The sequence below is a fragment of the Mustela putorius genome, unplaced genomic scaffold (genome assembly GCF_011764305.1).
Source record: "Mustela putorius furo isolate JIRA1106 unplaced genomic scaffold, ASM1176430v1.1 tig00000874_pilon_pilon_pilon, whole genome shotgun sequence".
NCBI lineage: Eukaryota > Metazoa > Chordata > Mammalia > Carnivora > Mustelidae > Mustela > Mustela putorius.
In genome coordinates, this window is record NW_025421505.1 from 8,463,104 (window position 1) to 8,484,513 (window position 21,410).

Sequence of the window (21,410 nt, forward strand, 5' to 3'; positions counted from 1 at the left end):
TCGGATGCATCTTCTCTCTCTTTATTTCCGCAAGTCTACACACTTATATACTTACATGACCAATCAGCGAGCAGGGTATAGGAGGGAGCGAATCAGGCTATGCACCTAAACAAACAACTTCGCTAGCAACCAATACTGTTTACTTCCTCTTTGGGTGTTCCTCTTAGTCTCACGAGGCAATCCTAACCTGGCAACTAGCCAGGCACCATCTTTTAATGGCGGAGGCCGCCCTGGCCAGGGGCCTGCCTCTGACAGGAGGTAGACAGAGGCAGCTGGTTTAAATAAAAATAGATCATATACCTAAAGGAAAACCTGAAACTCTAAAGCATCTTGAAGAAACTATGAGAGAAATCATTAATGACCTTGACCTATGCAAAGGTTTCTTAGTTCTGACATCAAAAGGAGAATCCGTAATAGAAGAAATTTGAGGCGCCTGGGTGGCTCAGTCTTTAAGTGTCTCTGCCTTCAGCTCAGGTCATGATCTCAGGGTCCTGGGATGGAGCCCCCTATTGGGCTCCCTACTCAGAGAGCTTCTGCCTGCTCCTCCCTCTCCCACTCCCTCTGTCCGTGTTCCCTCTCTTGCTGTCTCTCTCTCAAATAAATAAATAAGTAAAATCTTAAAGAAAGAAAGAAGATAGGTTTGGAATTCACCAAAATTAAGAACTTCTGCTCGTTGAAAGAATGAAGAAGCAAACCACAGACTGGAAGGAAAGATTTACAACTCACAAAGCGTATCAAGGATTGATGTCCAGAATGCCTAAAGATCTCTCAAAACTCCATACTAAGAAAACAACTCAACTTTTGTATTTTGTTATTTTTTTTTTTAAGAAAACTGAAATTGCTGCCCTTCCAAATTGTACTGCAGGTCCTTGCTAATACGGTGTGACGGAAAATCAACCGTCGTGATACATGTTCAATGATGAAGTTGATAATGATAGTTTTCAGACTGGGACTGCCTGGCCGGCTCAGTCAGTGGAACACGTGACTCTTTAACTCCAGGTCTCGAGTTCAAGCCCCCTGTTGGGCTTAGAGTTTACACTCCAAAAACAAACCAAACAACAACCATTGCTTTCAGACTGAAACACTTCTGTCCTAAAGCTTCACACAGCTGTTGTTTTAGAAATTAGTATTATTTGCATAATCCATATGTCCTAATTTACAACATATTTAACAAAGTAAATTTCCGGCATCTTTTCATATCAAAACATTTACCTTTACCACAGTCTTTTTGTTTGGTAGCTTTTGCTATATGAGAAATTTAAAATGTATGAAAAAGTAGACCCAACAGGCAAAAGTCCCTCAGGTCCACCCGCTTCAGGACAATTACCTTCAACAATAATCAGCCATGTGGTTGCCTGTTTCAGCTCTACCCCATCCTTGCCTCTCACTCTCCCACCCCCGAATTATCTTGATGCCAATCCCACCTGGCATAACCATTTCTTTTTTTTTTTTTTTAAAGATTTATTTATTTGACAGAGAGAAATCACAAGTAGATGGAGAGGCAGGCAGAGAGAGAGAGAGAGAGGGAAGCAGGCTCCCTGCCGAGCAGAGAGCCTGACTCGGGACTTGATCCCAGGACCCTGAGATCATGACCTGAGCCGAAGGCAGCGGCCCAACCCACTGAGCCACCCAGGCGCCCAAGGCATAACCATTTCATCTGTGAACATTCCAGTGTGGATCTCAAAAGATTTCTTCTTCTTCTTAAAGATTTTTTTATTCACTTATTTAACGGAGAGAGAGAGAGAGAGAGTACAGCAGGGGGAGCAGCAGGCAGAGGGAGAGGGAGAAGCAGGCTTTCCGCTGAGCAAGAAGCCCAATTCGGGCCTTCCCAGGACCCCCAGGGATCACGACCTGAGCTGAAGGCAGATGCTTAACAAGTGAGCCACCCAGGCGCCCCTCAAAAAGATTTCTTCTTAAAAACGTGACCACACATAGCAGCATTATTTACAATAGCCAAATTTTGGAAGCAGCCCAAATGTCCACCTACTGATGAATGGATAAAGAAGATGTGGTATGTATACACAGAGCAATATTATTCAGCCATAAAAAAAGAATGAAATCTTGCCATTTGCGACAACGTGGATGGAGCTAGAGAGTATAATGCTAAGCGAAATAAATCAGAGAAAGACAAATACTGTATGATTTCACTCATTTGTGGAATTTAAGAAACAAAACAAAGGAAACAAGGAGACAAACCAAAAAACAGACCCCCCCCCAAAGGTTTTACTTATTTATTTGACGAATAGAGATCACAAGTAGGCAGAGAGGCAGGCAGAGAGAGAGGAGGAAGCAGAGTCCCTGCGGAGCAGAGAGCCCGATGTGGGGCTGGATCCCAAGACCCTGGGATCATGACCTGAGCTGAAAGCAGAGGCTTTAACCCACTGAGCCACCCAGGCACCTGAGAAACAGACTCTCAACCATAGAGAGCCTGATTGGGGGCTTGATCCCAGGACCCTGAGACCATGACCTGAGCCGAAGACAGCGGCTTAACCCACTGAGCCACCCAGGCACCACATAAATTAATTTTAATGTTATAATACTATATTAAAATTTTATATGTGATAATTTAATAATACGATAATTAGGGGGTGCCTGGGTGGCTCAGTGGGTTAGGCCGCTGCCTTCTGCTCAGGTCATGATTGCAGGGTCCTGGGATGGAGCCCCGCATCGGGCTCTCTGCTCAGCCGGGAGCCTGCTTCCTTCTCTCTCTCTGTCTGCCTGTCTCTCTGCCTGCTTGTGATCTCTCTCTGTCAAATAAGTAAATGAAATCTTTAAAAAAAATAATACAATAATTAATTTTAAAAAAACAACAACAAAACCCATGACCACAGACTGTTGTCACATACACAAGCTGCAAACTGAAACTCAACAATATATTTGTACCATCAAGTATTCAGGGACTATTCAAATTTCCCCAAGTGTTCCATGAGTGCACTCTTTGCAATTCATGGATATCTGAGTCTGTCTATTTCTTGTGGCACAAAAAAGAATTTTTTGTTTTATTTATTTATTTATTTTAAAATTAACACACTTTTTTTTTTTTTTTTTTTTTTTTGGAACAGAGAGATAGGGAGAGAGGGAACACAAGCAGGGAAGTGGCAGAGGGAGAGGGAGAAGCAGGCTCCTGGCTGAGAAGGAAGCTGGAAGCGAGCCTCAATCCCAGGACCCTGGGATCATGACCTGAACCGAAGCAGGCACTTAACTGCTTAGCTGACTGAGCCACCCAGGAGTCCCAAAAGAGAATTAAAAAAATTTTTTTAAACATTGTATTTATTTATTTGAGAGAGAGACAGATGTAGAGAAAAGAGTTGGAACAGGGAGGAGAGGGAGAAACAGGCTCACCCCAAGGAGGAATCAGTCCCAGCACCTTGGGATCATAATTCGAGTGGAAGGCAGATGCCTAACCGACTGAGTCACCCAGGCACCCCTAAGAATTTTTTTTTTTAAAGATTTTATTTATTTATCAGAGAGAGAGAAGGGGAGAGAGCAAGCACAGGCAGACAGAATGGCAGGCAGAGGCAGAGGGAGAAGCAGGCTCCCTGCCAAGCAAGGAGCCCGATGTGGGACTCGATCCCAGAACGCTGGGATCATGACCTGAGCCGAAGGCAGCTGCCCAACCAACTGAGCCACTCAGGCGTCCCTAAGAATTTTTTTTTAAAGAAGCCCTACTCCGAACATGCAACTTGAACTAAACACATGACCCCAAGGTCAAGATTCTCATGCTCCATTGACTGAGCCAGCCAGGTGCCGCACAAAAGAGAGTATTGATCCTCGTTGCCCTTTTTCTCAACTTTTTGTTTGCCTGAACTTGTTGTAGGGAATGGGTTCCAATCTCTCGTTATTATATTTGCTCTGCTATGTTGTGTGCGTGTCACCTAGCATAGGCTTGTCTGTTTAGTCACATATTAAAGTAATATTACTTTTTACTTTCCTTTTCTCTATCTTACTGCTAAGACTAATTACTTGTTTTTGGAAATCGTACGTAGGTGGGCATATTCTCTAGGAATTTCATTTCCAAGTAGTAAAAGGACAAAGAACAAAGCTACACAAAGTGGGAGCTGGGAACCACTGCCCTGGACAAGCCCCCAAGCACTTGGGAGGTTTGAAGGAGTCATTCAACAAGGACCAAAGGCTGTGGGACTGAGAAAACAAGAAGAAGGAAGAATGGTAACGAGCTTGCTTCTGTAGCCTTCTGGCCACCAGGCCCAGCTTGATGCTACCTCGGGGACATACCCAGGAAAATACATGTCAATCTGACCCTGTGTTTTGTGGCCCGAAAACACTGTTCACCTTTGGATTCTAGGGAAAGAGTGGGACAGTGAAGTGGGTGCCTGAGTGGGTGAGGGGACCCGAATTCTCTCCTAGGGTGGGGACAGCTGGGCTGGCACCCCAAGGTACTCAGGGGAGAGAAAGAGGTGGCGGGGGAGATCCCAGAGTTCCTGCTAAGGCAGAAGGGGACATTCCAGCTTGGCAAAGCACAGATCTGTCACTCTGTAGTATACATTCAAATGAATAAATAAAAATATTTGTTTTTTATCTTTTTATTATCTTATTTCTTTAAAAAGATTTTATTTATTTATTTGACAGACAGAGATCACAAGGAGGCAGAGAGGCAGGCAGAGGGAGAGGAGGAAGCAAGCTCCCTGCTGAGCAGAGAGCCCAATGCAGGGCTCAATCCCAGGAACCTGAGATCATGACCTGAGCCAAAGATAGAGGCTTTAACCCACTGAGCCACCCAGGCACCCCACTTTTTTTTAATTATTTTTAAAAAGATATTATTTATTTGTCAGAGAGAGAGAGTGAGGACAAGCAGGGGGAACAGCAGGCAGAGGGAGAAGCAGGCTTCCCACTGAGCAAGGAGCCCAATGTGGGCCTTGATCCCAGGATCCTGGGATCATGACCTGAGCCAAAGGCAGACACTTAACAGACTGAGCCACCAAGGCACCCCTAAATAAAAATCTTAAAAAAAAAAAAAAAAAAGGAACCTTGGTCTATATGGTGAAATATTACTCAGCCATGAAAAAGGGTGGGCGAGAGTTTGCCATTTGTGACAACACAGATGGACCAACACAGAGGGTGTTAAGCTAAATGAAATAAGTCAGACAGAAAAAGATAAACTACATGTGGTTTCACTAATATGTGAGATCTAAGAACAAATCAATAAATTCAAAGCAAAAAAAAAAAAAAAAAAAGCAAAGGAAAAAAAAGAAAAAACTGTAGTCCAGATTGCTATAGGCCACAGGGGTTTTCAAAAGTCTCATCTCAGAGACTCCTGGCTGGCTCAGTCCTTGGAGCATGAGACTTGATTTCGGGTTCATGAGTTTGAGCTCCACATTGGATATATGGATTACTTTAGAAGAACGAAATGATAAGCACTTAAAAAAAAAAAAAAACAACAACTCCAAAAGCCTCATCTCTATTCTCTCCATACATTTCAGCAGTATGATATTTTTTTCCTTTTCCAAAACTTTAATTTGCATATTATATACATATAAAAAGTCAAATCACGAGCATGCTGGGTTATATTTTCCACAAATGAACACTCCTGTTTCACCAGCTGGCCGGCCAGGAAGCAGGATATGACTGCACCACTGAGCTGCTCTTGGACCCCCTTCAGTTACCACCCTACTCAAGACTTCTTAGCACCATAGCTTAGTTTTCCCTGTTTTGGTAATTTATTTAAAGAAAATCTTACAGTCCTCTTCAGCACATTTTTTCTCTCTCCACATACTGCCATGGGGCAGTGCTCTGCGGCCTCCAGTGTGAGAGAAAGCCATAGAAATTATCTTTTTTCTCACACGAGAGTGATCTGTTCCTGTTTTACTAGGCCTGGGAGTGTGGTCTGCACCTTCTGAAACTGCTTGCCCAGTGGCATGGGTAAGTAAAGGGCAGCATGCTTTGTGGTCATTTCTGTGGCGGTGGGCTCTCCAGAACTCCTGTCCTGCAGGGTCCCGAGTCCTGCCCAGTTCCTCCACTGCAGAGGAAGGAGCTGGCCACAGCTGGGTGCACCGCGGCCTGGCACCTCTGAGTCCCGGCGGCCTCCTGTGGCCTGGAGTCCCTCTCCTTGGAAACCCAGCCTCCGGAGCCCCAAACCCAGCCCTCAGGTGGGGCTCAAGCCTCACTCCAAACGTAGGGAAGTCATTCACCTGTCCCTGGGGCTCCTTCCTCTTCCTCTTGTTCCTTGTCCGGCCCAACTCGCCCTATCCTTTCGGTTCTTTGAAAGTTCCTCTTAATCCACCTGCTGTAGATTCCCAGCTCTGTTTGGAGCGGGAAGCTGGGGTCTATTACCCTCTCCCTCGAAGCGGGTCCTGCTGTCCTCCCCTCCCTCACCCCCCGCTGCGGGATTGCGGGGCTGGAAAAGTGCGCTCAGACGCCCAGAGCCAGAGACGCCGGCTTCCTCCAGGCGCGACCGTCGGGGCTCCCCCAGTACCCTCCCTCCCATTCCGACACCAAGACGCCAGTCGAGTTAGAGGGGGAAAACTGCTTTATTTTATTTCATGATTTCTCGTGGTGTTGCACCACCGTCGGGGCCATCCGGCTCAGCGCTGGGAAAAGGCGGCCTCGGGGTCGCAGGCGGGGTCGGCGCGGCAGCCGTCTGGAAGGAGAGGCGCCGAGTCAGAGCCCGTCCCGCTGGCTCCCATCCCCGGGTCCTCGGTCCCCGGCCCCCTCCAGGTCCCCGGTCCCCGGTGCCGGCCCCTGCCGGGTCTCCGCTCCCCGGCCCCGGCCCGCGCTCACCCGGGCTGCAGCAGATGCCGGCGGCGGCGCAGCGGCCCCCGCTCCCGCACGGCTGGTGGCCCGACTGGCAGGGCGACGGCAGGTAGTTCTCCTCCTGGCAGCGCAGCGCCTCGTTGGTGCCCACGAAGCAGCCCAGCTCGTCGCCGCAGCAGATGCTGGGCCCGAAGCAGCGCCCTTTGCCCCCAGGGCCGCAAGGGAGACACTGGCGGGAGGGCAGGGGCAGATGAGCGAGGGCTGAGCGAGGTCGGGGGCCGCGGTCGCGGGAAGGGGACGCGGGTCCCCTAAAGTCCCCCGACCCCGGGGCGGGCAGGGGCGGCGAGACGCGGCCCGGGCTCACCTGGCGCACATCGAGGTCCAGCGCAGCCCTCTTGCCGCCCAGGGGGCAGTTCTGGATGTAGCAGGCGGAGGTCAGGGCGAGGAGGCCCAGCAGGCAGCAGGCGAGGCTGGGGCCAGCCATGGTGCGGGTGCGCTGGGTCGGGGGCGGCTGCTGCGGCGGTGCCTGCGGGACCCGCCTTTTAATGGCCCTGGCCGCGCGGGCGGAGCGCTGGCTAAGAGGGCCGCCGCATGGCTGGTCACAGCTGGTCGCTGCGGGTCAGACCCTGGGCGCCCGGCGCGCCCCCTTATTTGCAGGGGCCTGGCCAGGTCACCGTCACCACAGCGGCTGATGGACTGGGGGCAGGGGAGGTAGAAGACAAGGCCGTGCGGGGGCGGGTGGCCTGGGCCAGGGAGCATGAAGGTCTGCAGCCCAACCAGAACTATGTAGCTGGCTTCCCAGTATGGTGGGGGAAGGATTACAGAGCAGACACTTGGACCCCTCCAGGCCAGAGGAGGGTGGGCAGGACTCCCCATCTCTCCTTCTTGGCTGGTTGCGCAGCAGTCTTGTCTCTTTTGTTAGGGAGCTTCCTCCGCTCGAACCCCAATTTCCTGGGACCCACCTTCCACCCTCATACCCACACCTACACCCCTGCACCTGGAACTGGAATAGGGAAAGATCTTTATTTTCTTTAACCTGTAACTGAAATGTAACCTTTTGCTTCAAATATGGGGTGGTCAACTAGCCACCGTGGAATTTGCAACCCTTGTGGCTTTGTCACACATCAAATGACAGCTATTCTCCCATCACATCACAGCTATGGCAAGTGTCTCTAAATGTTGTTAGACTCATCCCTTTGACATTATGGCAGTTAATGATAGTTAATTCCCAGCTCTGCCACCAGATCTTAGCTAATGTTTTATTTAAGACTTTATTTATTTGACACACAGAGAGAGCAAGAGAGGGAACACAAGCAGGGGGAGTGGGAGAGGGAGAAGCAGGCTCCCCGCCTGAGCAGTGAGCCCGATGCCGGACTTGATCCCAAGCGCCTGGGATCATGATCTGTACCCAAGGCAGAAACTTAACCATCTGAGCCACCCAGGTGCCCTTGTATCTAAGGTTTTAAGTAAAGAAGCATATTTAAATATATCACAGATTTGTTTTAACATTTTTATTCCTGAATATAAATACACTTAGTTTCTTTTGTAATTTTTTAAAAAAGATTTTATTTATTTATTTGACAGACAGAGATCACAAGGAGGCAGAGAGGCAGGCAGAGAGTGAGGGGGAAGCAGGCTCCCTGCTGAGCAGAAAGCTCGACTTGGGGCTCGATTCCAGGACCCTGAGATCATGACCTGAGCTGAAGGCAGAGGCTTAACCCACTGAGCCACCCAGGTGCCCCTCTTTTGTAATTTTTAAAAAGATTTTATTTATTTATTTGACAGAGAGATCACAAGTAGGCAGAGAGGCAGGCAGAGAGAGAGGGGGAAGCAGTGTCCCTGCTGAGCAGAGAGCCCGATGTGGGGCTTTATCTAGGACCCTGAGATGACCTGAGCTGAAGGCAGAGGCTTAACCCACTGAGCCACCCAGGTGCCCCTCTTTTGTAATTTGTTAAAAAAGATTTTATTTTTTTCCTTTCAGAGAGAGCGAGAGCGAGCTTGCATAAGCAGGGGGAGTGGCAGGCAGAGGGAGAAGCAGAGCCTGAAACTTTGATGCTCCATCCAGGACCCTGAGATCCTGACCTAAGCAGAATGCAAACCTTAACCAACTGAGCCACCCAGGCACCCCGCATCTTTAATGTATCTTTAAATGAATATAATTACAAATAAAAGAAAGAGTGCCTCCGTGGAGGGGATGTTAGTCAATGTCATGAGGAGGGAGAAGCTCAGCACCCATCGTCCTTCAAGAAGGGACCTGCCGGTGGCTCAGTTCCACTCTTGGTTTCTCCTCAGGTCATGATCTCAGGGTCATGAGTTTGAGCCTCACATTGGATGTAGAGATTACTTAAATAAATAAATAAATCCTTTAAAAAAAAAAAAAGGAGAGGGGACTTACCCCCAGTAGGAAGACTTTGGCTGGCAACCAGCCAGGGTCTTCCTCAGTGGCAGAGAGTAGCCTGGCCCAAGATCACACCCTTCCCAGGTGGCTGACCTCCAATACCGATCTGGCCCCACAGCGGGCAACTGTGAAGGACTGTTTCAGCTCTGAGCTCCGCAGAGGCCAATTGAGGCCCCCATGGAAGTTTTCCCTCTCCCCAATTCTGTATCCACCCCTTCCCTTCCACAGCTGTGAGTCCCCAGGGCCCTTGGTAATAACAATTCCTGCAGGTTAAACCCCATCTCCAAGGGCTCCCCAGGGGTGGGGGGAGCCCACCTTGCAATAGCACAGAAGAAAGGAGGCCAGTGTCAGAAGGAACAGACTCAGTGCAGCCAGGCCCTAGATGTTGCCCTTGGGAAAGAGAAGACTGGCATGGCCCCAGCCACTGTAGCCCTCTTGTCGACCCTCCTCCAGGAGGATGCTGTGGCTGCTGGGGCTGGACAGGTCACAGGGCCTGGCTGACCCTGAGTCACTCATGTGAGCTGCCTAGCACGGAGGGGCTGCTCAGGCTGACCTGATTACCCGTCAGAGAGTCGTCTTATTTCTCACGCAAATCAGCTCATTGGCATTGCTGGACTAGAAGGCCAAGGCCTTGACCCTAGAGGCAGCCCCAGAAAGGCCTCCTTCCTATCCTTGGGACACCCTGACCTCACCCAAGTTAATACATGCACATAAAATTTCCTTAGCATAATGGACCCTGCAGGGCTGGCGCTCTGACAGCTGTTCGAGAATTGCTTATCTTAAGATGCACAGGGTCCGGGGACAGATGCTTGAGATGTCAGTGAACCAGACAGACACAAGACCCTGCTCACAACAGCTTATATTCTAGTAGAGTGTGGGGAGGCATCAAACAGTAAACCTAGCTCAGTAGGTTAGGAGGTAGTCAGGGCAATGGAGAAAAGCAGAGACATGTTGTAATTTTTTTCTAAGGGTGCTCAGTGCAGGCCTCTGGTAAAGGGGACAGCCGATGCTTGAAGGACCTAGGAAAGAGACAAGATGGATATCTGAAAGGCAGACTTGTTTTCTGCTGCTACATAACAAATCACCACAATTTTGGCAGCTTAAAACAGCACCCACTTACTACTCCACAGTTTCTGTGGGTCTGGCCACAGCTGAGATGGGTCCTCTACTCACAGTCTCAATAGCGGTCAGGTACAGATGTCAGCCAGACTGAATTCCATCCAGTAGCCTGGGAGATTGTTGGCAGAATTCAATCCCTTGCAGCAGTAGAACTCATGGCTGGCTTCTTCAAGGCCAGCACCAGAGGGAGAAAGACACTTTGGGGTTTCAAGTATCTGAGTAGATGGAAGCCTCTTTTAAAGGGTCACCTGATTATGCCAGGCCCACCTGGACCAACATTTTTGTTATTGTTCTTTTTCTTTCTTTTTTTAAAATTAACATATAATGTATTATTTGCTCCAGGTGTACAGGTCTGTGAATCGTCAGGCTTACACACTTCACAGCACTCACCATAGCACACACCCTCCCCAATATCCATAACCCAACCACCTTCTCTATACCCCTCTCCTCCTGGCAACCCTCAGTTTGTTTTGTGAGATTAAGATTCTCTTATGGTTTGTCTCCCTCCTGATCCCCTCTTGTTTCATTTTTTTCTTTCCCTCCCCCCCGAGCCCCCCACTTTGCTTCTCAAATTCCTCATATCAGGGAGATCATATAATTGTCTTTCTCTGATTGACTTATTTCGCTCAGCATAATACCCTCTAGTTCCATCCACTTCATTGCAAATGGCAAGATTTCATTTCTTTTGGTGGCCGCATAGTATTCCTATATATATATATATATCACATCTTCTTTATTCATTCATCTGTTGATGGACATCTAGGTTCTTTCCATAGTTTGGCTGTTGTGGACATTGCTGCTATAAACATTTGGGTGCACATGCCCCTTCGGATCACTACATTTGTATCTTTGGGTAAATGCCCAGTAGTGCGATTGCTGGGTCATAGGGTAATTCTATTTTCAACTTTTTGAGGAACCTCCATGCTGTTTTCCAGAGTGGCTGCACCAGCTTGCATTCCTTCCAACAGTGTAGGAGGGTTCCCCTTTCTCCGCATCCTTGCCAGCAACTGTTGTTTCCTGACTTGTTAATTTTAGTCATTCTGATTGGTGTGAGGTGGTATCTCATTTTGGTTTTGATTTGTATTTCCCTGATGCCAAGTGATGTGGAGCACTTTTTCATGTGTCTGTTGGTCATCTGGATATATTCTTTGCAGAAATGTCTGTTCATGTCCTCTGCTCATTTCTTGATTGGATTATTTGTTCTTTGGGTGTTGAGTTTGATAAGTTCTTTATAGATTTTGGATACTAGCCCTTTATCTGATATATAGTTTGCAAATATCTTCTCCCATTCTGTCAGTTGTCTTTTGGCTTTGTTGACTGTTCCCTTTGCTGTGCAAAAGTTTTTGATCTTGATGAAGTCCCAATAGGTCATTTTTGCCCTTGCTTCCCTTGCCTTTGGCGATGTTTCTAGGAAGAATTTGCTGCGGCTGAGGTTGAAAAGGTTGCTGCCTGTGTTCTGCTCAAGGATTTTGATGGATTCCTTTCTCACATTGAGGTCTTTCATCCATTTGGAGTTATTTTTCCGTGTGGTATAAGATGGTCCAATTTCATTCTTCTGCATGTGGCTATCCAATTTTCCCAACACCATTTGTTGAAAAGACTGTCTTTTTTCCATTAGACATTCTTTCCTGCTTTGTCAAAGATTAGTTGACCATAGAGTTGAGGGTCTATTTCTGGGCTCTCTATTCTGTTCCATTGATCTATATGTCTTTTTTTGTGCCAGTACCATGCTGTCTTGATGATGACAGCTTTGTAATAGAGCTTGAAGTCTGGAATTGTGATGCCACCAACTTTGGGTTTCTTTTTCAACATTCCACTGGCTATTCGAGGTTTTTCCTGGTTTTATATAAAGTTTAGGATTATTTGTTCCATTTCTTAAAAAAAATGATGGTATTTTGATAGGGATTGCATTAAACGTGTAGATAGCTTTAGGTAGCATAGACATTTTCACAGTATTTGTTCTTCCAATCCATGAGCATGGAACATTTTTCCATTTCTTTGTGTCTTCCTCAATTTCTTTCATGAGTACTTTATAGTTTTCTTAGTACAGATTCTTTGCCTCTTTGGTTAGATTTATTTCTAGGTATCTTATGGTTTTGGGTGAAATTGTAAATGGGATTGACTCCTTAATTTCTCTTTCTTCTGTCTTGTTGTTGGTGTAGAGAAATGCAACAGATTTCTGTGCATTGATTTTATATCCTGACACTTTACTGAATTCCTGTATAAGTTCTAGCAGATTTGGGGTGGAGTCTTTGGGTTTTCCACATAAAGTATCATATCATCTGCAAAGAGGGATAGTTTGACTTCTTCTTTGCTGATTTGGATGCCTTTAATTTCTTTTTGTTGTCTGATTGCTGAGGCTAGGACTTCTAGTACTATGTATGTTGAATAGCAGTGGTGATAATGGGCATCCCTGCCGTGTTTCTGACCTTAGCAGAAAAGCTCTCAGTTTTTCTCAATTGAGAATGATTTTCGCTGTGGGTTTTTCATAGATGGCTTTGAAGATATTGAGGTATGTACCCTCTATCCCTACACTTTGAAGAATTTTGATCAAGAAAGGATGCTGTACTTTGTCAAAATCCTTTTCAGCATCTATTGAGAGTATCATATGGTTCTTGTTCTTTCTTTTATTAATGTATTGTATCACGTCGATTGATTTGCAGCTGTTGAACCAACCTTGCAGCCTTGGAATAAATCCCACTTGGACGTAGTGAATAATCCTTTTAATGTACTGTTGGATCTTTTTGTTAGTATTTTGGTGAGAATTTTTGCATCCATGTTCATCAAGGATATTGGTCTGTAATTCTATTTTTTAAAGATTTAATTTATTTATTCGAGAGACAGAGATCACAGTGGTGATAATGGGCATCCCTGCCGTGTTTCTGACCTTAGCAGAAAAGCTCTCAGTTTTTCACAATTGAGAATGATTTTCTCAAGAAAATCATGCAGAGAGGCAGGCAGAGAGAGAGGAGGGGAAGCAGGCTCCCTGCCAAGCAGAGAGCCTGATGCGGGGCTCAATCCCAGGACCCTGGGATCATGACCTGAGCCGAAGACAGAAGCTTTAACTCACTGAGCCACCCAGGTACCCCTGTAATTCTCTTTTTTGATGGGGTCTTTGTCTGGTTTTGGGATCAAGGTAATGCTGACCTCATAAAATGAGTTTGGAAGTTTTCCTTCTATTTCTATTTTTGGGAACAGTTTCAGGAGAATAGGTATTAATTCTTCTTTAAATGTTTGGTAGAATTCCCCTGGGAAGCCGTCTGGCCCTAGGCTCTTGTTTGTTGGGAGATTTTTGATGACTGCTTCAATCTCCTTACTGGTTATGGGTCTGTTCAGGTTTTCTATTTCTTCCTGGTTCTATTTGGTAGTTTATACATCTCTAGGAATGCATCCATTTCTTCCAGATTGTCAGATTTGCTGGCGTATAGTTGCTCATAACATGTTCTTATAATTGTTTGTATTTCTTTGGTGTTTGTTGTGATCTCTCCTCTTTCATTCATGATTTTATTAATTTGGGTCCTTTCTCTTTTCTTTTTGATAAGTCTGGCCAGGGGTTTATCAATCTTATTAATTCTTTCAAGGAACCAGCTCCTAGTTTTGTTGATTTGTTCTACTGTTTTTGTTTGTTTGTTTGTTTCTATTTCATTGATTTCTGCTCTGATCGTTATTATTTCTCTTCTCCTGCTGGGTTTAGGCTTTCTTTGCTGTTTTTTTTTTCTCCAGCTCCTTTAGGTGTAGGGTTAGGTTGTATACTTGAAACCTTTCTTGTGTCTTTTTTTTTTTTCTTTATTTATTTGCCAGAGACAGAGGGAGAGAGAGCAAGCACAGGCAGACAAAGAGGCAGGCAGAGGCAGAGGGAGAAGCAGGCTCCCTGCCGAGCAAGGAGCCCGATGTGGGACTCGATCCCAGGACCCTGGGATCATGACCCGAGCCGAAGGCAGCTGTTTAACCAACTGAGCCACCCAGGCGTCCCCCTTTCTTGTTTCTTGAGAAAGACTTGTATCGTTACATATTTTCCTCTCAGGACTGCCTTTGTTCTGTCCCACAGATTTTGAACCATTGTGTTTTCATTATCAATTGTTTCCATGAGTTTTTTCAATTCTTTAATTTCCTGATTGACCCATTCATTCTTTAGTAGGATGCTCTTTAGCCTCCATGTATTTGGGTTCTTCCCAAATTTCCTCTTGTGATTGAGTTCTAGCTTCAGAGCAGTGTGGTCTGAAAATATGTAGGTAATGATCTCAATCTTTTGGTACCAGTTGAGACCTGATTTGTGACCCAGAATGTGATCTATTCTGGAGAATGTTCCATGTGCACTAGAGAAGAATGTATATTCTGTTGCTTTGGGATGGAATGTTCTGAATATATCTGTGATGTCCATCTGGTCCAGTGTGTCATTTAAAACCTTTATTTCCTTGTTGATCTTTTGCTTTGGTGATCTATCCCTTTCAGTGAAGCGGGGTGTTAAAATCCCCTACTACTGTTGTATTATTGTTGATGTGTTTCTTTGATTTTGTTATTAATTGGTTTATATAGTTGGCTGCTCCCATGTTAGGGGCATAGATATTTAAAATTGTTAGATCTTCTTGTTGGACAGACCCTTTGAGTATGATATAGTGTCCTTTCTCATCTCTTATTATAGTCTTTGGCTTAAAATCTAATTTATCTGACAGAAGGATTGCCATCTCAGCCTTCTTTAGATGTTCATTAGCATGGTAAATTGTTTTCCACCCCCTCACTTTAAATCTGGAGGTGTCTTTGGGTCTAAAATGAGTTTCTTGTGGGGCGCCTGGGTGGCTCAGTGGGTTAAGCCTCTGCCTTTGGCTCAGGTCATGATCTCAGGGTCCTGAGATAGAGCTCCACATCGGGCTCTCTGCTCAGCAGGGAGCCTGCTTCCCTCTCTCTCTCTCTGCCTACTTGTAATCTCCCTCTCTGTCAAATAAATAAATAAAATCTTTAAAAAATAAAAAAAATAAAATGAGTTTCTTGTAGACAGCATATTGATGGGGTTTTTTTGTTTTTTTTTTTGTTTTTGTTTTTGTTTTTGTTTTTTTATCCCTTCTGATACCCTGTGTCTTTTGTTTGGGGCATTTAGCCCATTTACATTCAGGGTAACTATTGAAAGATATTAATTTAGTGCCATTGTATTGCCTATAAGGTGACTGTTACTGTATATTGTCTCTGTTCCTTTCTGGTCTACTAATTTTAAGGCTCTCTCTTTGCTTAGAGGACCATTTTCAAGATTTCTTGTAGGGCTGGTTTGTTGTTTACAAATTCTTTTAATTTTTGTTTGCCCTGGAATTGCACCTCATTAGTAGTTTTTTTATTTCAGCTTGGTTAGATTTTAGTTCTTTTATTTCTCCAGGAAGGGCTTTTATTTCTCTAGGCAGGGTTTCTCTAAAATCTTCCATGCCTTTTTCAAGTCCAGCTAGAACCTTGAGAACCATCAGTCTGAACTCTAAATCTGACATATTACCAATGTCCCTATTAATTAGGTCCCTAGCCTTCGGTACTGCCTCTTGTTCTTTTTGTGTGTGTGTTGAGTTTTTCCACCTTGTCATTTTATCTAGATATGAATATATGAATGAAAGAATAAAATACTAAAAGGGTGGTGAAGACCCCAGAGAAGTGTATGCTAACCCAATCAGAAGAGACCCCAAATTAGGAGGAGAAGAAAGAGGGTAAAAAGAAATTAAAAAAATAAAAACATATATATATATATATATATATGTATATATATATATATATATATTAGACTGGTGAATAGAACAGAGACATCCACTTGATTTTGGGTGTATTTTGGTCTCTTAGAAGAAATTGCCTCCCAAAATTTTAAAGAAAGGAAAATACACACACACACACACACACACACACACACACACTAAGGGTAAGCATGATGAAGGGATGGAATATGACTATAAAGATGAAAATTTAAAAAAACTCTAAAAAAGGAATTGATATGATAAGTTGATTGGAAAAAGAAAGAAAAGAAAGTGGAGATAATTTGCTCGGGCTGGAAACTAGAACAGAGCCCTGTGCTAGATTTAGGGTATATTTTGATCTATTAGAAGACATTGTATCCCAAAATTTTTTAGAAGACTGTATGTATACAAAAAATAAAGTTAGCTAGAATTATGGATAAAACATGACTGTAATAATGATGGTTTAAAAAGATTTTTTTTTTAGAATGGTATCGTTAAGATAAACTAGTTAAAAAACATTAAAAGAGGAAAGAAGAAGAGTTAAAAAAACTAGAATAAAAAAACAATAAACTTTTAAAAATTTAATTAACTTTTCAAGACTAAAGAATCATGGAGAGAAACCCATGAATTCCATGCTTTGCTTTCCCCTCCTCTGGAATTCCGCTATTCTCCTTGATTAGTGAACTTGGTCTTGGCTGGATGTTCTTGCTGATCTTCTAGGGGAGGGGCCTGTTGTAGTGAGTCTCAAGTGTCTTTGCCCAATGCGGAACTGTGCTGCTCTTGCTGGGGGCCAGGCTAAGTAATCCGCCAGGGTTCGCTCTTGGAAGCTTTTGTTCCCTGAATGCTTTCCGTAGAGTTCTGGAGGACAGGAATGAAAATGGCGCCCTCCCAGTCTCCAGCCCAGAAAAGCCAAGAGCTTGGGGCCCCGCTCATCAGTACACCCTCAGAAAAAAGTGGTCAGTCACTACCATCTCCCTGGTCTCTGGCTGCGCTCCGAGCTCACCCAGCTTGTAACCCAGCGTTTTTCTCTCGCACACAGCACAGTTTGGAATCTCCAAACCCAGAAGATTCCTGCTGCTCTGTTCTTCCAGGGGGGTCTCCCCAGATATGGCACTTGTGAGTTCTCTGCTCAAAGAGCAGTGGTGTGACTGTGTCGTAGATCATGCTTTAAGGTAACCCCAAACTGAGAGCTCACTCCTTGGCTCCATCTCTACCCAGCTTCTCCACTCTGATACCTGTGAGCTCTGCTACACTCAGACACCCCTGATCCTTCTGTGACCCTATGGGACATGAGACCACACTGTCCCCACAAAGGCTCCACCCTGCTTAGCTTCTGGAGTGATGTCCCTCAGTGGAGCAGACTTCTGAAAGTTCAGTTTTTGTGCTCTGCTCCTCCACTGCTTGCCAGAAGCAGTCTCCTCTCCCCACAGTCTATCTTCCTGTCACTTCTCCTTTCAGAAAGTGGCCGATTTTCTGTTTCCTGAGTTGCTGGTCTTCTTCTCTTTGATCTCCTGTTGGGTTTGTAGGTGTTGAGAATGGTTTGATAACTATCTAGCTGAACTCCTGCAATCTGATGTCATCTCAGTCTGCTATTCCTCTGCCATCTTGACTCCTCCCCCTTTTCTTTCTTTTTTGCTTGAGATATTTTTATTTGAGTAGAATTGACACACAATGTTATATTCGTTTCAGGTGTACAACATAGTAGAATATCCACCAGTCTTTTAACTCAAGGTGAAACTGGTTAATTTGGGTAACTGGGGCCTTGAGTATATCTGTAAAATTCCTTCATCTTTACCTTATGATGTAATATAACCATGGGAGTGATAGCTCATCATTTTTGCCATAGTCTTCTATTGGTTAGAAGGAAGTTACATGTTCTTGGGGCTCCTGAGTGGCTCAGTCAGTTGAGCATCCGAATTTTGATTTCATGGGTTGTGGGATTGAGCCCCATGTCAGACTCTACACTCAGCTAGGAGTCAACTTGGGATTCTCTCTCTCCCTCTGCACCTCCCCCCACTCTCGTGCATGCTCTCTTTCTCTCTAAAACAAATAAATGATATCTTTTTAGAAAAGATTTTATTTATTTATTTGATAGACAGAGATCACAAGTAGGGAGAGAGGCAGGTGAAGAGAGAGGGGGGAAGCAGGCTCTCTGCTTGCTGAAGGCAGATGCTTAACCCACTGAGCCACCCAGGCTCCCCATGATATCTTTTTTAAAAAAGATTTTTTATTTGACAGAGAGAGAGAGAACACAAGCAGGGAGAGAAGTAGGCAGAGGGTGAAGCAGGCTCCTCAGTGAGCGGGGAGCCCAATGTGGGACTCCATCCAGGACCTTGGGATCATGACCTGAGCCAAAGGCAGCCACTTCATCAACTGAGCCACCCAGGCATCCTGAAATAAATAATATCTTAAAAAAAATAAAGTTACATGTCCTATCCATATGCAAAATGAGATCACACAAAGGTGTGGCCACTAGGAGTAAGAACCATAGGGGTTGTTTTAGAATTCTGCCTGTCCTAGAAGGGGAGTATTCTCCACAGAGGAAATTGCACGTGCACAGGTCCTTAGCCAGAAATGTGTGTCCATGTTCAAAGAGCAGCATGGAGGTCACAGGGGCTGGAGCAGAGTGATCAAAGTCCTGGGGTTAGCATGGTAATGTGGGACAGGGTCACATAGAGCCAAGTGAAATGGGGACTCAGGAGGGCTCTGCATAGAGGAGTGATGTGATTTGACTTACACATTATAGGACAACTTTAGCTATTGTGAAAAGACTGCAAGCAAAAGTGGAAGCAGGGAGGCTTGTGAGGAAGCTTCTGAAACAGTCCCTGCAAGAGATGACAGTGGGCTTGACCCATGTGGTAGGGGCGTGTGCTATAAAACACTGATAAGAGAAAATGAATATGACAAACAAATGAAAGGATATTCCATGTTCATGGATTGGAAGAATATATAGTTGAAATGTCCATACTCCCCAAAGCAGTCTACAGATTTGGTGCAATCCCTATAAAAATATCAGTAGCATTTTTCACAGAACAAGAACAAAGAATCCTAAAACATGGGCAGAAATACAAAAGACCTTTAATAGCCAAAACAATCTTGAAAAAGAAGAACAGGGCATCTGGGCAGCTCAGTTGGTTAAGTGTGTGCCTTAGGCTCAGGTCATGATCCCAGAGTCCCAGGATTGAGTCCCGCATCAAGCTCCCAGCTCTGTGGGGAGTCTGCTTCTCCCTCTGACTTTCTCCCCTCTCATGTTCTCTTTCATGCTCTCTCTTTATTTATTTATTTATAAATATAATATAATAATATATAATATAATATATATTAATATCATAATATAAATAATATAATTAAATATATTTATTATTTATTTATAAATTAATTTATAAATAAATAAAATCTTTTAAAAAATGAAAAAGAAGAACAAAACTGAAGGTATCACAAATGCAGATTTCAAGATATACTACAACAACAAAAAAAGATATACTACAAAGCTATAGTAATCAATACAGTATAGTACTGGCCTAAAAACAGATACGTAGATCAATGGAACAGAATAGAGAGCCCAGAAATAAACCCACAATAATATGGTTAATTAATTTTTGACAAAGGAGGCAAGAATATGCTATGGGAAAGAGATAGTCTCTTCAACAAATGGGTGGAAAAACTGAACAGCTATGTGAAAAATAATGAAACTAGACCACTTTCTTACACCATACACCAAAATAAACTCAAAATGGGTTAAAGACCTAAATGTGCAACCTAAAACCATAAAAATTTTAGAAGAAAACACAGGCAGTAACCTCTCTGACATCAGCTGTAGCAACATTTTCCTAGATATGTCTCCTAAGGCAAGGGACACAAAAGCAAAAATAAATTGTTGAGACTACTTCAAAATAAAGAGCTTCTGCAGAGCTAAGGAAACAATTAACAAAACTAAAAGACAACTTACTGACTGAGAGAAGATATTTGCAAATGACACATCTGATAAGGGTTAGTACCCAAAATATATAAAGAACTTACCAACTCAACACCAAAAAACCCCAAATAATCCAATTTAAAAATGGGCAGAAGACATAAACAGACATTTTCCCAAAGAAGACATCCAGATGGCCAACAGACACATGAAAAGATGCTCAACATCACTCATCACCAGAGAAATACAAATCAAACCCACAATGAGTTATTACTTCACATCTGTCAGAATGGCTAAAATCAAAACTCCAAGAAACATCAGGTATTGGCAAGAATGTGGAAAAAAAGGAACCCGCGTGCACTGTTGGTGGGAATGCAAACTGGTACAGCCCCTCTGGAAGACAGTATGGAAGTTCCTCAAAAAATTGAAAATAGAGGGGCACCTGGGTGGCTCAGTATTTAAGCATCTGCCTTCAGCTCAGGACATGATACCAGGGTCCTGGGATCAAGCCCCGCATTGGGCTCCCTGCACAGAGGGAAGCCTGCTTCTCCCTCTCCCACTCCCCCTGCTTGTGTTCCCTCTCTTCCTCTGTCTCTCTCTGTCAAATAAATAAATAAAATCTTTAAAAAGTAGTATTAAAAATTGAAAATAGAATTATCCTGTGATCCAGTAATTCTATTACTGGATATTTAGCCAATGAATATGAACACACTAAGTCAAAATAATATATGCACCCCTATGTTTATTGCAACATTACTTACAAGAGCCAAATTACAGAAGTAGCCTGAGTGTCCACTGAGAGATAAATGGATAAAGAAAATGTGGTGAATATGTACAATAAACTATTACTCAGCCCCAAAAAGGAATGAAATCTTGCCGTTTGCAACAACATGGCTGGATCTAGAGAATAGACCCTCCCCTCTGCTCGTGCTCTCTCTCTTTCTCTCTCTCAAAGGAATAGATAAAAATCTTGAAATAAAAATGACACTTATCATGAGGAGCACTGAGGAATATATAGAATTACTGAACGACCATATAGTGCACCTGAAACTAATAGAGCACTGTATGTTAACTATACTGGAATAAAATAAAGAAAAAATAAAGGTGCCTGGCTGGTTTAGTCAGTGGAGCATGGGACTCTGGAACTCGGGGTTGTGAATTTGAGTCCCACATTGGTTGTAGAGATTCCCCAAAACATTGGATTTTATTTATTTATCTGACAGAGAGAGAGCATAAGCAGGGGAGCAGCAGGCAGAGGGAGAGGGGGAAGCAGGCTCCCCACTGAGTAAGGAGCCCAATGTGGGACTCGATCCCAGGATTCTGGGATCATGACCTGAGCCAAAGGCAGCTGCTTAACCAACTGAGCTACCCAGGTGTCCCCAAAATAAAATCTTAAAAAAAAAAAGATAAAATAGAAATAGAATGTTTTAGGCAGTAATCTTCAAAAACCGAACCAAACACAGGTGAGCAATGTCACCTTCCACATCAGTGGAAGGGCAGCCTGGTGGCGCAGATTGGGAGCTGGCCTGCAGGGACCCCCAGCAGTGGCAAGAGGAAGGGCAGGACAGAG

The 21,410-nt window shown here is 44.4% G+C and overlaps 1 protein-coding gene and 1 pseudogene across 1 annotated transcript; one reads left to right on the forward strand and one right to left on the reverse strand.

The window, feature by feature from the left end:
* Positions 1 to 6,472: 6,472 nt before the first annotated feature.
* Positions 6,473 to 7,384, reverse strand: OXT (oxytocin/neurophysin I prepropeptide). Its single transcript, XM_004772899.2, has 3 exons — positions 7,073 to 7,384; positions 6,736 to 6,937; positions 6,473 to 6,595 (listed from the first exon to the last, which is right to left on the reverse strand). The coding sequence occupies exons 1-3, from the start codon at positions 7,190 to 7,192 to the stop codon at positions 6,540 to 6,542; spliced, it is 378 nt and encodes a 125-aa protein (XP_004772956.1). The 5' UTR covers positions 7,193 to 7,384; the 3' UTR covers positions 6,473 to 6,539.
* Positions 7,191 to 21,410, forward strand: part of LOC101681496 — a 39,133-nt pseudogene continuing 24,913 nt past the window's right edge.

Excerpts from the sequence above, each read along its gene's own strand:
- OXT (XM_004772899.2), bottom strand. The coding sequence starts at position 7,192 with ATGGCTGGCCCCAGCCTCGCCTGCTGCCTGCTGGGCCTCCTCGCCCTG. Across the intron at positions 6,938-7,072 it reads TGGACCTCGATGTGCGCCAG|TGTCTCCCTTGCGGCCCTGG; the intron begins GTGAGCCCGGGC and ends CCCTCCCGCCAG. Across the intron at positions 6,596-6,735 it reads CGGCATCTGCTGCAGCCCGG|ACGGCTGCCGCGCCGACCCC; the intron begins GTGAGCGCGGGC and ends CTCTCCTTCCAG.